At 42.2% G+C, this 11,765-nt stretch overlaps 1 protein-coding gene across 1 annotated transcript in view; it reads right to left on the reverse strand.

Moving 5' to 3' along the window:
* The window catches only part of LOC307163959 (dedicator of cytokinesis protein 9), a 79,180-nt gene that overhangs the window by 32,744 nt on the left and 34,671 nt on the right, over window positions 1–11,765 (reverse strand). The window contains exons 8-17 of the mRNA XM_079880306.1: window positions 11,057–11,128; window positions 10,753–10,899; window positions 9,193–9,276; window positions 8,881–8,992; window positions 8,032–8,210; window positions 7,298–7,411; window positions 5,993–6,095; window positions 5,125–5,249; window positions 606–717; window positions 174–240 (exon numbers count right to left, since the gene is read on the reverse strand). Coding sequence (XP_079736432.1) covers window positions 174–240; window positions 606–717; window positions 5,125–5,249; window positions 5,993–6,095; window positions 7,298–7,411; window positions 8,032–8,210; window positions 8,881–8,992; window positions 9,193–9,276; window positions 10,753–10,899; window positions 11,057–11,128 — 1,115 coding nt within the window. The remainder of the gene's footprint in view (window positions 1–173; window positions 241–605; window positions 718–5,124; window positions 5,250–5,992; window positions 6,096–7,297; window positions 7,412–8,031; window positions 8,211–8,880; window positions 8,993–9,192; window positions 9,277–10,752; window positions 10,900–11,056; window positions 11,129–11,765) is intronic.

Genomic DNA, 11,765 nt, shown 5'->3' on the forward strand with positions numbered 1-11,765 from the left:
GAGAGTGAGAGTGAGAGCGAGAGAGCGAGAGAGAGAGAGAGAGAGAGAGAGAGAGAGAGCGAGAGAGCGAGAGAGCGAGAGAGCGAGAGAGCGAGAGAGCGAGAGAGAGAGAGAGAGAGAGAGAGAGAGAGAGAGAGAGAGAGAGAGAGAGAGAGTGTGTGTTTAGCACTTACTCTAGAAGACTGAAGAAGTTCATCAGGTCTGTTGGTGAAGCTTTATTCCAGTAGTTGAATAGAGCATCTAACACACGGAAAACACATCAAACAGACAGACCACAGATTCATATCATCTCAGAGTGTGTGTGTGTATGAGTGTGTGTGTGTGTGTGTGTGTGTGTGTGTGTGTGTGTGTGTGAGAGAGAGAGAGAGAGAGAGAGAGAGCGTATGTGTGATTGTGTGAGTGTTTGTGTGTGTGTGAGAGAGAGTGTGTGAGTGTGTGTGTTTGTGTGAGAGAGAGAGTGTGAGTATGTGTGTGTGTGTGTGTGTGTGTGTGTGTGAGAGAGAGAGTGTGTGAGTGTGTGTGTTAGTGTGAGAGAGAGAGTGTGTGAGTGTGTGTGTTAGTGTGAGAGAGAGAGTGTGAGTATGTGTGTGTGTGTGTGTGTGTACCTTCAGACATGCTCTTCAGCACATGCAGGAAGCACATCAACATATTCCTGACTTCTGATTGGTCCAGTTTGTCACAGCGGAGTAAAGAACTGCCCAGAACAGCAGCGTGACACTGAGAGCGAGAGAAGAGACGTCACACACTCTCAGGCCAAAGCAGCGTCAAGCCACACTCGCAACATATTACATATATCATATTACATATAAAACATCATCAAGTGTTATTTTTATTTTTGCTGGCAAGGTGTGTTTATGCCATCTCTTTTCACATCAAATTGAATTTGGTTTGATCTACTACAAAAAAAAAAAAAAGTGTGGCTTAAGTGTCCAGAGACATTTTGGGGCAACTGTAAATACACACTGAGGCAATTATAAGCGCTCACACACATACCTATTCACTCACACACACACATGCCTATTCACGCACACGCACACACACACACACACACACACACACACACACACACACACACACACACACACACACAATACAGAAGCAGGAATGCACTGCATGTGCAAAAACACCTTTTCCCTACAGGACGTCACAGACAGAGAGGAGAGCAGCTCTACACACACACACACGTCTATGCGCTAATGCATCTACCACAGCACAGCGCTGGCCAGAATATCCCCCATGATCCCCTGCCAGCAGATCCGCAGGCTGTGGAAACGCACGTCTCATCATTCTGCAGAGACGCAGACTGAAGCACTGATTCTGGACTCGTTTAAAAGAGAGATCATTTCACAGCCTTCCTTCAGTCAGCAGATCTACTGACTCAACTTCCTGCGACTGGAAGCACAGCTGTGGATTTAGGCAGAAGATCTGCCCCGTTTGAAACACTGATTGAAACGTCTGCTGTCCGCTGGAAGATATCTTGAAGAGGTCATAGAGGTCGATGTATTATCATATTTTCACCCCTGGCTTGTTTGGAGTGTTTGTTTCAGAACCTGGTGTATTCACTTTTGAGGGAACTCGCACTGTGTTGGAAGGACACTTTGGGAAACACCCTAACACAACATATAACTGAGCCAATCGTGATTGGTGTTGCGTCATGACATAACGTGTGACAGCATACACGGAAGCTACAAAGGGACGATGGCGATGTGACGATGGTATATATATACACTGAACAAAATTATAAACGCAACACTACTGTTTTTGCGCCCACAATCTGTCTAAATCTGTGTTAGTGAGCATTTCTCCTTTGCCGAGATAATCCATCCACCTCACAGGTGTGGCATATCAAGATGCTGATTAGACAGCATGATTATTGCACAGGTGTGCCTTAGGCTGGCCACAATAAAAGGTCGCTCTAAAATGTGCAAAGAAATACAAAGAAAAGTGTGTTGACACCCGCCCAGAGAACTACGTTTTTGGTGGTAGTGTGGGACTCGACTATGATGTGGGCACAGATGTTTCCCGCACGCATCGAGTCCACCCTGGCCACGGTGACCAGGATAAAGCTAGGTCAAGCCATCACTGTGAATTTTTTAGAGGTTGTTAGGGCTCATGGCAGCTGCATCCAACGTGATACCATTTGGCCTTCTGCACACGAGGGCCCTGCAGTGGTGGTTAAAAACCAAGTGGTTTTCCTTGAGGGGGAACCCGTACCGCATGATCAGAGTTATGCGCAGATGACTTCGTTCCCTATCTATGTGGAAGAAACCTTGGTTCCTGTCCCAAGGTCCTGTGTTGGGAGCGCCATGTTGTGGGAGGCCACGCCACAGCGCCAAGCTGTTTCGACAGATGCCTCCCTCACAGGCTGGGGCACGGTCATTGACGGCTGCTTTTCGAGAGGCCTGTGACAGGACCATCATTCCTCATGGCACATAAATTGCCTGGAAATGATGGTGGTCTTCCGAGCTCTGAGTAGTTTCCAGCCGGACCTCAAGGGTCACCACGTTCTTGTGAGAACAGACAACATGTCGGTGGTGTCCTATCTAAATCATCAGGGGGGTCTGAAATCACGCCCTCTATGCAGACTGGCGCATCAGATCCTCCTGTGGTCTCGGGGGAGACTGTTGTCTCTCAGAGCAACATACATCCCAGGCGACATTCTGCCAAGGCAGGGGCTGAGTCCCGGGGAATGGAGACTTCACCCTGAGGTGGTGGAGTCGATATGCGAGAGGTTCGGCCCCGGGGAAGTGGATCTATTCACGTCTCGAGAGGTTTGGATCCACTGGGGTTGGATGTCATGGTGCAGGTGTGGCCGAATCAGCGCCTCCTAGCAGCCCCATTGTGGCCGGCCCGAGTATGATTCTCAGACATAGTATCGCTCCTGGACGGCCCTCCATGGGAGATTCCCATCATGAGGGACCTGCTTTTGCAGGCAAAGGGCTCAATATTCCACCCTCGGCCAGAGGTATGGAAACTATGGGTCTGGCCCCTGAGGGGACACAGTACCTAGAAGCTGGCCTGTCAGCAGGAGTAGTTGAGATCATACTCAGCTCCAGAGTTCCCTCCACGAGGAAATTGTATGGCCTAAAATAGACTGTTTTCACCACTTTGTGTAGAGAGCATGGCGAGGACCAAGTTAACTGCCTGGTGGCTTCAGTGCTGGAGTTCTTCCAAGATCGCTTCTTGGCTGGTCTTACCCGGTCCACACTCAAGGTGCACGTGGCTGCCATTGCAGCTTTCCTCACTCCTCTGAGTGATGGGCCTCTGGGAAGACATCAGCTTGTCATACGATTCCTCCGTGGGGCTTGGAGGTTGAGACCTGTGACTCCGACCAGAGTTCCCACGTGGGATCTGGCAGTGGTTCTTGAAGGGCTGGTCGAGGCCCCCTTCAAACCTTTCGACTGAGGCCAAGAACCTTTCATTCAAGGTAGCTTTCATCCTAGCTATCACTTCTCTTAAAAGAGTAGGATATCTTCATGCCCTCTCTATATCTCCCGAGTGCCTGGAGTTTGCCCCGGGAAGGGTTAAGGTTATCTTGCATCCCAGGCCGGGCAATGTGCCTAAGGTGCCTTCTAATGTGGCACTTTCATCAACGCAAGGGGCACGAGTGCTCTCGTCCTAAGTGTGCCTGTGACAGCTTCACACTAGGACAGGTGGGGTTTGTAGTGGCATAGTGGGTGTCTCAGGTTATGACTGTAACCCACCCCCCCTGCCTGGGAGAGACTTGCTTCATCGCAGAAGCTAACTCTGTTGTGTGCCGGCGTCTCTTTGTAGCCTCTGTGTATGCCATCACACGTTACGTCATGACGCAACATCAATCACGATTGGCTCAGTTTCATTCATGCTTCAGAGGCGCTACACTGGGGACAAGTGTCGTTCTGATGACATCTCAGGTTACAACTGTAACCCTTGTTCCCTGAGAAGAGCTCCCTTACTTTGGTTCGTTTAAGCATTTATGAGCACAGCAATCGCTCCAAGTTCGTCACATTCCGATTGAATATGAACTGAATGATTCAGAAATCAATCCAACCCAACGGACCATGAGCTATCATAATTGTGTAATTTCAAGAATGCTGATTCCCGCTCTAACTGCATTATAAATATATATGTTATCAGTTAGAGCGGGAATGACGTCTACAGTTTTATCAGCGTCTCGACAGCTACAGATAAAGCCACACTAAGCTCGCGGAGTGAACCTGTCGATCATCTTGATGGATGACGCAGAAGAAACTGACCAATAAGAGGACAGTTTTACTCACATTTGACTTGCATAAACACGTTTTGGTACGCTTTGACATGTTGCCTTGTGAAAGCGAAACAATCCAAATGTATATTTATGCAAAAAATGCTGAGACAGGCATCCTGTTAAATGCACTAGTATTCCTGTAGGAGCCTCTGTCTCTGCTTACCATGCACAAAAAACACAAATGCCTGTGAACTGAGGATGATGTCTGATCGCGTGTCCTTATATTTGCGGGCTTACAAGTCAAGCTTATTCTTATTCTATCATTCTAGCTTCAAGCTAGCTTTCCAGCGCAGCCCTTAGGAACGAAGCAGACTTGTATCTGAAAAGCTTTGTCCCGTTCAAACTCGGCCCTGTGGCTGGGGGAAAGGAGGATCAGTGAAGCCACACACAGTGCAGGGTGAGAGGTCACATGTGAGCGGTACTAGCAGGGGTCAGAGGTCAGAAGTGATGTAATACTTGTGTAGGGTGTGTGTGTTGCTCAGACGGTGTAGACAGCAGAGAGAAGTCCATGGTCTGGCGTTTGAGACGAGCGGAGAGCGACGTCTCCTCGGAGTCAGTAAAGAAACGCAGAACGTTGGCAGAGTGACGGCGCGTGAAACCAGCCCGCTGAGAGCAGCAGGAGACACACAACCACAGGTTAGCACACACACACACACACACACACACACACACACACACACACACACACACACAGGTTAGCAACACACACACATGAACAGAGACACACACACACACACACACACACACACACACACACACACACACACACACACACACACAAAAACAACAACAGGTTAGCACACACACACACACACACACAACAAAACAGTAATGGTCCATTAGTAGTACTGTACTCAGTCAGGTCATGTGGGCGGTACCTTGTCGAGGGGGTGTGGCTTGTCAACGCTGCGCTCTGATAGGCCGTTCCCGGAGTCTGTGCTGATGAGGGAGCAGCGCGAGTCCGTGTGTCGTACGGAGCTGATGCTCGGAGTGTGTGGAGACACTGACAAACACAACACACTTCAACACACTGTACACACTCACCTTTCAGGGAGATTCAACCACATATAACCATGTGAAGCCTGACATTCGAAATAATACAACATTATCTAAAGTAATGGGACAGTTTAATGAACCTTTAGTATAAAACAATATTGTAAAAATGTATATATTTTTTTAACAAAATATGAAAAAAATCAAAAAATGTTTGCATGTGTTTTTTGTTGAGTATCATATTTGATACATCAGGCTTTTGTGACTCATATAGTCTGATATAGTGAGAATATGAAGCTCGGACTCGAGGAGGAAAAAACTGTTTAATTTTATTCAGAGGCTCAAATTGAGCAAAAATATGCAATTTGGTGCAGATATTGTTTTTATATGGTCAATAAGATAAATCATAAATCAATGACACTTTTATAACAGTATAGCAACTACTTACATAAAATCATATAAATATCAGTCATCACTCTATATCTGCCAATAATAGGTCTTAGTAAGATAATATTCAAATGCTTAGTTTTATGATCAAAGCTCTGTAGGTTTTATCATGCAATACATGATGCTTGGAAAGATGAACAAATAAACCTTCCTCAAAAGCCTGATAAATTATGATGGATAATCAAGTAAACCTGCTTCAGTAAGTGTTCATCTTGAAATATTACTCACAATATCAAAGTTATTATTGCGTTCCCTTGAAAAAAATCAGAGTCCTATAGTGTGTGGTGTGACAGCAGAGGGCCTCACCTGTTCCTGAAATCACTCCAAACACCTCTTTTTGCAGGCCGCCGTCCACTGGACTGACCGAGTGTTTGGTGGGTGTCGTCATCACATGATCATCACGGCCGTTCTGAAGCAAAACACAGAGAAATCAGTGTGAAGAACCCCATACACTGTCCAGCAATGCATACTTCACTACACGCTTCTCTAGCATGTTAGAAACCTTGTTTTTACCTTGTTTTTTATAGATTTTCTAATAAATACGAATTCAAAGATCAAGATGAATCTTCAATTTAGACCTTTTTCAACAGGTATGTGAGGTTTGAAGTTATTAGGATTTTTTTAAATGCTTTTGAAAGAGTCTCTTCTGCTCATCCAGGCTGCAGTTGTTTAAGCAAATATACAGTAAAAATAGTGAAATATTATAATAATTTAAAATAGCTGTTTTCTATGTGAATAGAAAAGTGAAATTTATTCCTGTGATCAAAGCTGAATTTTCAGCATCATTACTCCAGTCTTCAGTGTCACATGATCGTTCAGAAATCAGTCTAATATGATGATCTGATGCTCTAGAAACATTTCTGATTATTATCAGTGTTGAAAACAGTTGTGCTGCTTCATATTTCTGTTGAAACATTTATTTTTCAGGATTCTTTGAAACATTATAAATGTCTTTACTGTCACTTTTGATCAATTTAATGCGTGCGTGGCTGAATAAAAGTATTCATTTCTTTCAAAAGAATAATCTACTGACCTCAAACTTTTGAATGCTAGTGTAGATACATGCAACTGGAATATTTATTTAATATGGACTTTAACAAGTCCCCCTGTGGTGAAAATCAAGTTTTTAATGTTGTTTATGTGTCTATGTGGTGTTTTTAATGTGCTTTAAGACAAACTCATGTGTAAATTCATAAGTCGACAGCATTGCGGAGTATTTTCTGCTTTAAACTGCAGTGAACCAAAGACAGTCTCAAAAACATGGTTTGAAATCGCTGGTGTTTCTGACGTCACAAACTACCTTGTAACCAATCAGATCAACGTGTGATCGTCAACCAGTGGATCTCTGAGCTGAGTGAGTGAGTGGAGGCGGGGCTCATTTGCATATTCATAGAACCGCGTATACTAAACGAGGCAAGGGTATCGAGTTACATTCAAGATATTTTAAGACATGAAGAAATTTATTTTAAGGAAAAAAACATTTAAATATGTCATTTTGGTGATCAAAGATGAGTTTTAAGAGATAAAATGATTGACTACAGGGGAACTTTAATAACAGAGAATCAAATGAAAATCCAACTGAATTAAAGCAACACTAGGTGTCAGTCTCACCATGTTAGTCTGGCTGGTCGCAGGAGCCGCGTCGCTGATGTTGAGTCTGTGGACGTTTTCAAGCATCAGACTGAACAGAGGCAGATACAGCGTAGCCAAGCGAGCCTGCTGACCCTGAAACACACACACACACACACACACACACATCTTGTATTTAAAGGTGCATTGTGTAATATTTAGGAGGATCTGTTGACAGAAATGCAATATCATATACATAACTATGTTTTCAGTGGTGTATAAAGATCTTATTTAATGAACCTATCTACACACACCGCGGGTCTCCTTACATTGACATGTTTCTACGGTGGCCCTGAACGGACAAATGCGTTTCATCACTATGTTGTTCTTCGTCCAAAGAAGCTAGCTAAAGTCAGCGAATAAAACACTGACACGATGATGAACAAGTAACAATAATATTCGCAATAACATATCGTTTTACTGAATAATTAAGTAAACCTAATTTGATCGCAGCGGCAACGAGCTCTTTGATCACTTGATTTCAGAAACAACACATTTCAGCGCTAGATCGCCTCTTGTTTAACTAATTTCTTAATGTATTTTTGTAAGGAAACCTCATTGCTGAACTAGCTACTCTCTGCTGTATCGGACGACGACATCACTTCCTGGGTGCAATTTGCAACCTCACCACTAGATGCCGCTAAAAATCACACACTGCACCTTTAACACAGCCCCAGAATGGCACAGGATGCGCTGAAGCACGAGTGCTGGCTCACCTTGGAGGAGTAGCGGTCGTCGAAGGCGTGTTTGATCATCAGGTTCTTCAGCACCTGTAGTGCGATCTGACGCACGTCTCTGAACTCCTGCATGGCTCCGCCCACTTCCCTCAGCAACAGCCCCACCAGGAAGTGATGCTTACAGAAGTCATCGGTTAAAGAGTAGTCCAGCTGAAGATCTGACAGAGAAACAACATATCACTCCTGAGCTCGAGAAACTGAGTGTTTCCAATAGTTTGGCCATTCAGACATCAAATAAATAGTTTTTCACTCTCTCGTGACCGTGATGCATGAGAATGTTTTAAATGAATGTGAATGAGACGAGAGAGCTATGGCGGAGAAGATTTTAAAAACACACACGAGTCGTAGTAAGGGCCACTTTTTGGTGACGTTATTATTATTATAGTATATAGGAAAGAGTCAAAATAAAAAATAATAATCTGGTAGCGTATATTAGAGCAGTGCTTCTCAAAACAAGTAATCCACCCAGCAACGGCTCTAACTAACATTAACTAACATGCATTTGTATGCATTTATGTTTTTACATATTTACATATTTATGTTTTTATTATTTACATGCATTTATGAGTAATGCATTTGTTGCAGTAATTATTCATCTTTGTTAACGTTAGCTAATATAAACACAACTGCTCATTGTTAGTTCATGTTAGCTCAGGTCCATTTAAATAATATTAACACATTAACATTAATATTAATAAATCCTTTACTAGGAATTTGCATTGTTAGATCGGGTTTATTAATGCCACACACTGAGTGATATCAGCCAGTCAATTCACATTCAACCAATATTCCCCAATCACTCTGACTATAATGTGTGTTTCTGATCACCTTGAAAGCGCTGGATTCGACCCTTCCCGAACGGCATGGGCAGGTTGAGAGGAACGTAGTGTTCATGATTACAGGTCACCTTCAGAAACTCAAACTTAAACTCATACAGCGTCTGAGAGAGAGAGAGAGAGAGAGAGAGAGAGAGAGAGAGAGAGAGAGAGAGAGAGAGAGAGAGAGAGAGAGAGAGAGGGGGGAAGACGTCAGATGGGAAATATTTCTGAGATGTAAGATTAGAAAAACAGATCCAATAGCAAAAAAATAATCAGAATCTCTTTTGCAGTTGTTCATCGTGTGTGAACAGATGTAAATTACTTTGCAGTCTCCGGGCATGAAGCAGGTGATGTAGTTGTTGATCTGTTTGAACACGAACCCTCGGTCCATGAAGGTGAAACAGCGCTGGTGAAGACAGACCACACTTGAGTTAATCGACTGATTCAACACACACATTTATCCTCAAAACACTGCTGTCATCGTTAACTAAAACTGAAACAAAATAAAGCTGATCGACCCGATTGACCTTCCCTTACCTGTTAACCCGCCCTTAAACGACCCACACCACCAAACCTGTGCTAACCTCACCCGTATCCACCGGTCTTACACCAGTTTTATCAACACAAGTACATTCTACCTAACAATTATTATTTTTAATGTAAGCACATTGTAATTAAAGACACGTAACATAAAGAGGGACCAAATGTAGTTCAACATATTATTTTAACATAATACTATAGAATATAATCAATACTAAAATAACAGTCTAGAGTTATTATTATTGAAAAAAAAAAAAAACTATTTTAATGTAAAATTAAAAAGCGAGCATTTCATTATAATATATTACATTATAATACAATATGTTATAATAAAAGTTTTATTTAACAGAACAACAGTAAAATCACAATACTAACATTTACGCTTGCCTTAATTTCTTTGCTTTCAAATGTTAAAACATTGAGCTTTTATTTTGGTGGAAAACCACAGGAAAGACCATAATTTTTTATAAAGGATTCTCATTAGGAATTTGGGAAGATGGTTGGCGCCCATTGCGTTCCCAAATGTAAATTATAAGCAACTCAAACACAGACAGCACTTGCAAAAGTAGCATTAACTGTGAATCAACTCACAGTGCTGTGCTTTACTCTGAAACATGCAGCGCATCAGAGTATATATTTATATAATACATCACAACCATTGCGATTTAATGATCGCATCAAGCCGTATTACAGTACATTCTCACAATCATGCATTGTCAATGTACATCAAACAAGTTACCGAGCCACAGTTTATTATTGAATAATGAATAATGAGCCTGTTTTTGCTCTCATTTGGAGCTCTGAACCCTGGCTAACATGCTAATAATGTCATGCAATCCATGCATGAAATGAACGTATTAGAAAACGTAACATTTTGCAGTTTATTTAGTACTTGTTTGAGGCCATTTGATGATTTCAATCATCATACAGTAACCAACCAACCCCACAAATTTTTTTTCTCAGATTTAAGCAATTCACGTGAGTTATACTTTTAAGATCTGAAAATACGAAAATGCGTATAAATACGAAAAAAAAAAAAACACATTCCTGAGAGTCTCAAACTAATGTGCATCTTGTTACTCTGAGAAGGTAAACGGTCTCAGTTATTGGGTTATAGCAGTACCGCATTTGGGTTTGTGGTTGATGAGAAACGAATTCAGAGGAAAGCTGCTACTGACGAAGTACATTTGGCTGGAATATCTCACCAATAGTTAGATCAGCGTCTACAGCACAGATCAAATCAAGACAAAGGAACATTGTAATTTATTTCTATCTTCCAGATCTCGAGTCTTGATGACGCTGACGGCAACATAACAGCGTGTGAAAGCAGACCAGCGCTCACCTTGATGAAGACAGCGAGGCTGTGATTGGCGTTTCGTGTGGCGTCCAGGTTGTCTTTGTATTTCTGTGTGATGTGAGGCATCAGCATGGTCACCAGTGTCTCCACAGAGTGATAGAAGGACGCTGAGAAACGCTGGTTCCTCGAAACCTACAGGAGACGGGGTCAGGGGTCAGAGGTCAGGATCACGGGGTGGTTTAGACATTTTCTAACGAAAAAAAGTTCAGAAATCAACTAGATCTTTACATTTTCAGAAGAACACATGACTGATGTTTGCCATGACACAAAAACGTTGACTTGTACTGACCTTGGCCTTGCCAGTCTCAATCAGATACTGAGCCATAGACTTGACTAAAACCTCACAGAAATACCAGGAGTACTAGAGTAGAAAGAACACAGCATTCATGAGGATCGTCCATACACGACACAGGAGCAACCGCTAAATATCTACTGATGGTTTGAGCCATCTGAGAAAAAAGTCACAATTGCAAGTTAAAAAATCAGAATTGAAATAAATAAATCTGAATTGTTAGAAACAAATTCGTAATTACCTTTTTTATTTTTTATTCCATGGCAAAAACAAGCTTTCATAGACAAGGAGGCTGTAGAGAAAAGTCTTCGGCCTATACTTGAAACTAACTTTTGATGGAGATATACTTAAGATAAGTATAATTAAGTATTCAAAGTGTACCTGTCTTGTAGTTGTATTCACTGTTTTGATAGAGTGGCTTATTAAATTATTTTTCCACACATATTGGCTTCTTTGAGGAAGTACTTTTCAGCATATGTTTTACATATGTCATATGTTACAACAAGTTAGCTTTGGGGTGAAATAAGCTTAGACAAAATAGTACACTGGTGGAAATGATCATTTTTGTGCCATTGACCCACACAGAAACAGAAAAAAACATTTGGCTAATTTTACTGACAATTCCTCCATGGTGTGAGTAAACTACTGTATGAGCATCATGTTATATTAACTTAAAAAACAAGTATACTTTCAGTATGAAAACTAT

Source organism: Squalius cephalus (genome assembly GCF_949319135.1).
Source record: "Squalius cephalus genome assembly, chromosome: 9".
Taxonomy (NCBI): domain Eukaryota; kingdom Metazoa; phylum Chordata; class Actinopteri; order Cypriniformes; family Leuciscidae; genus Squalius; species Squalius cephalus.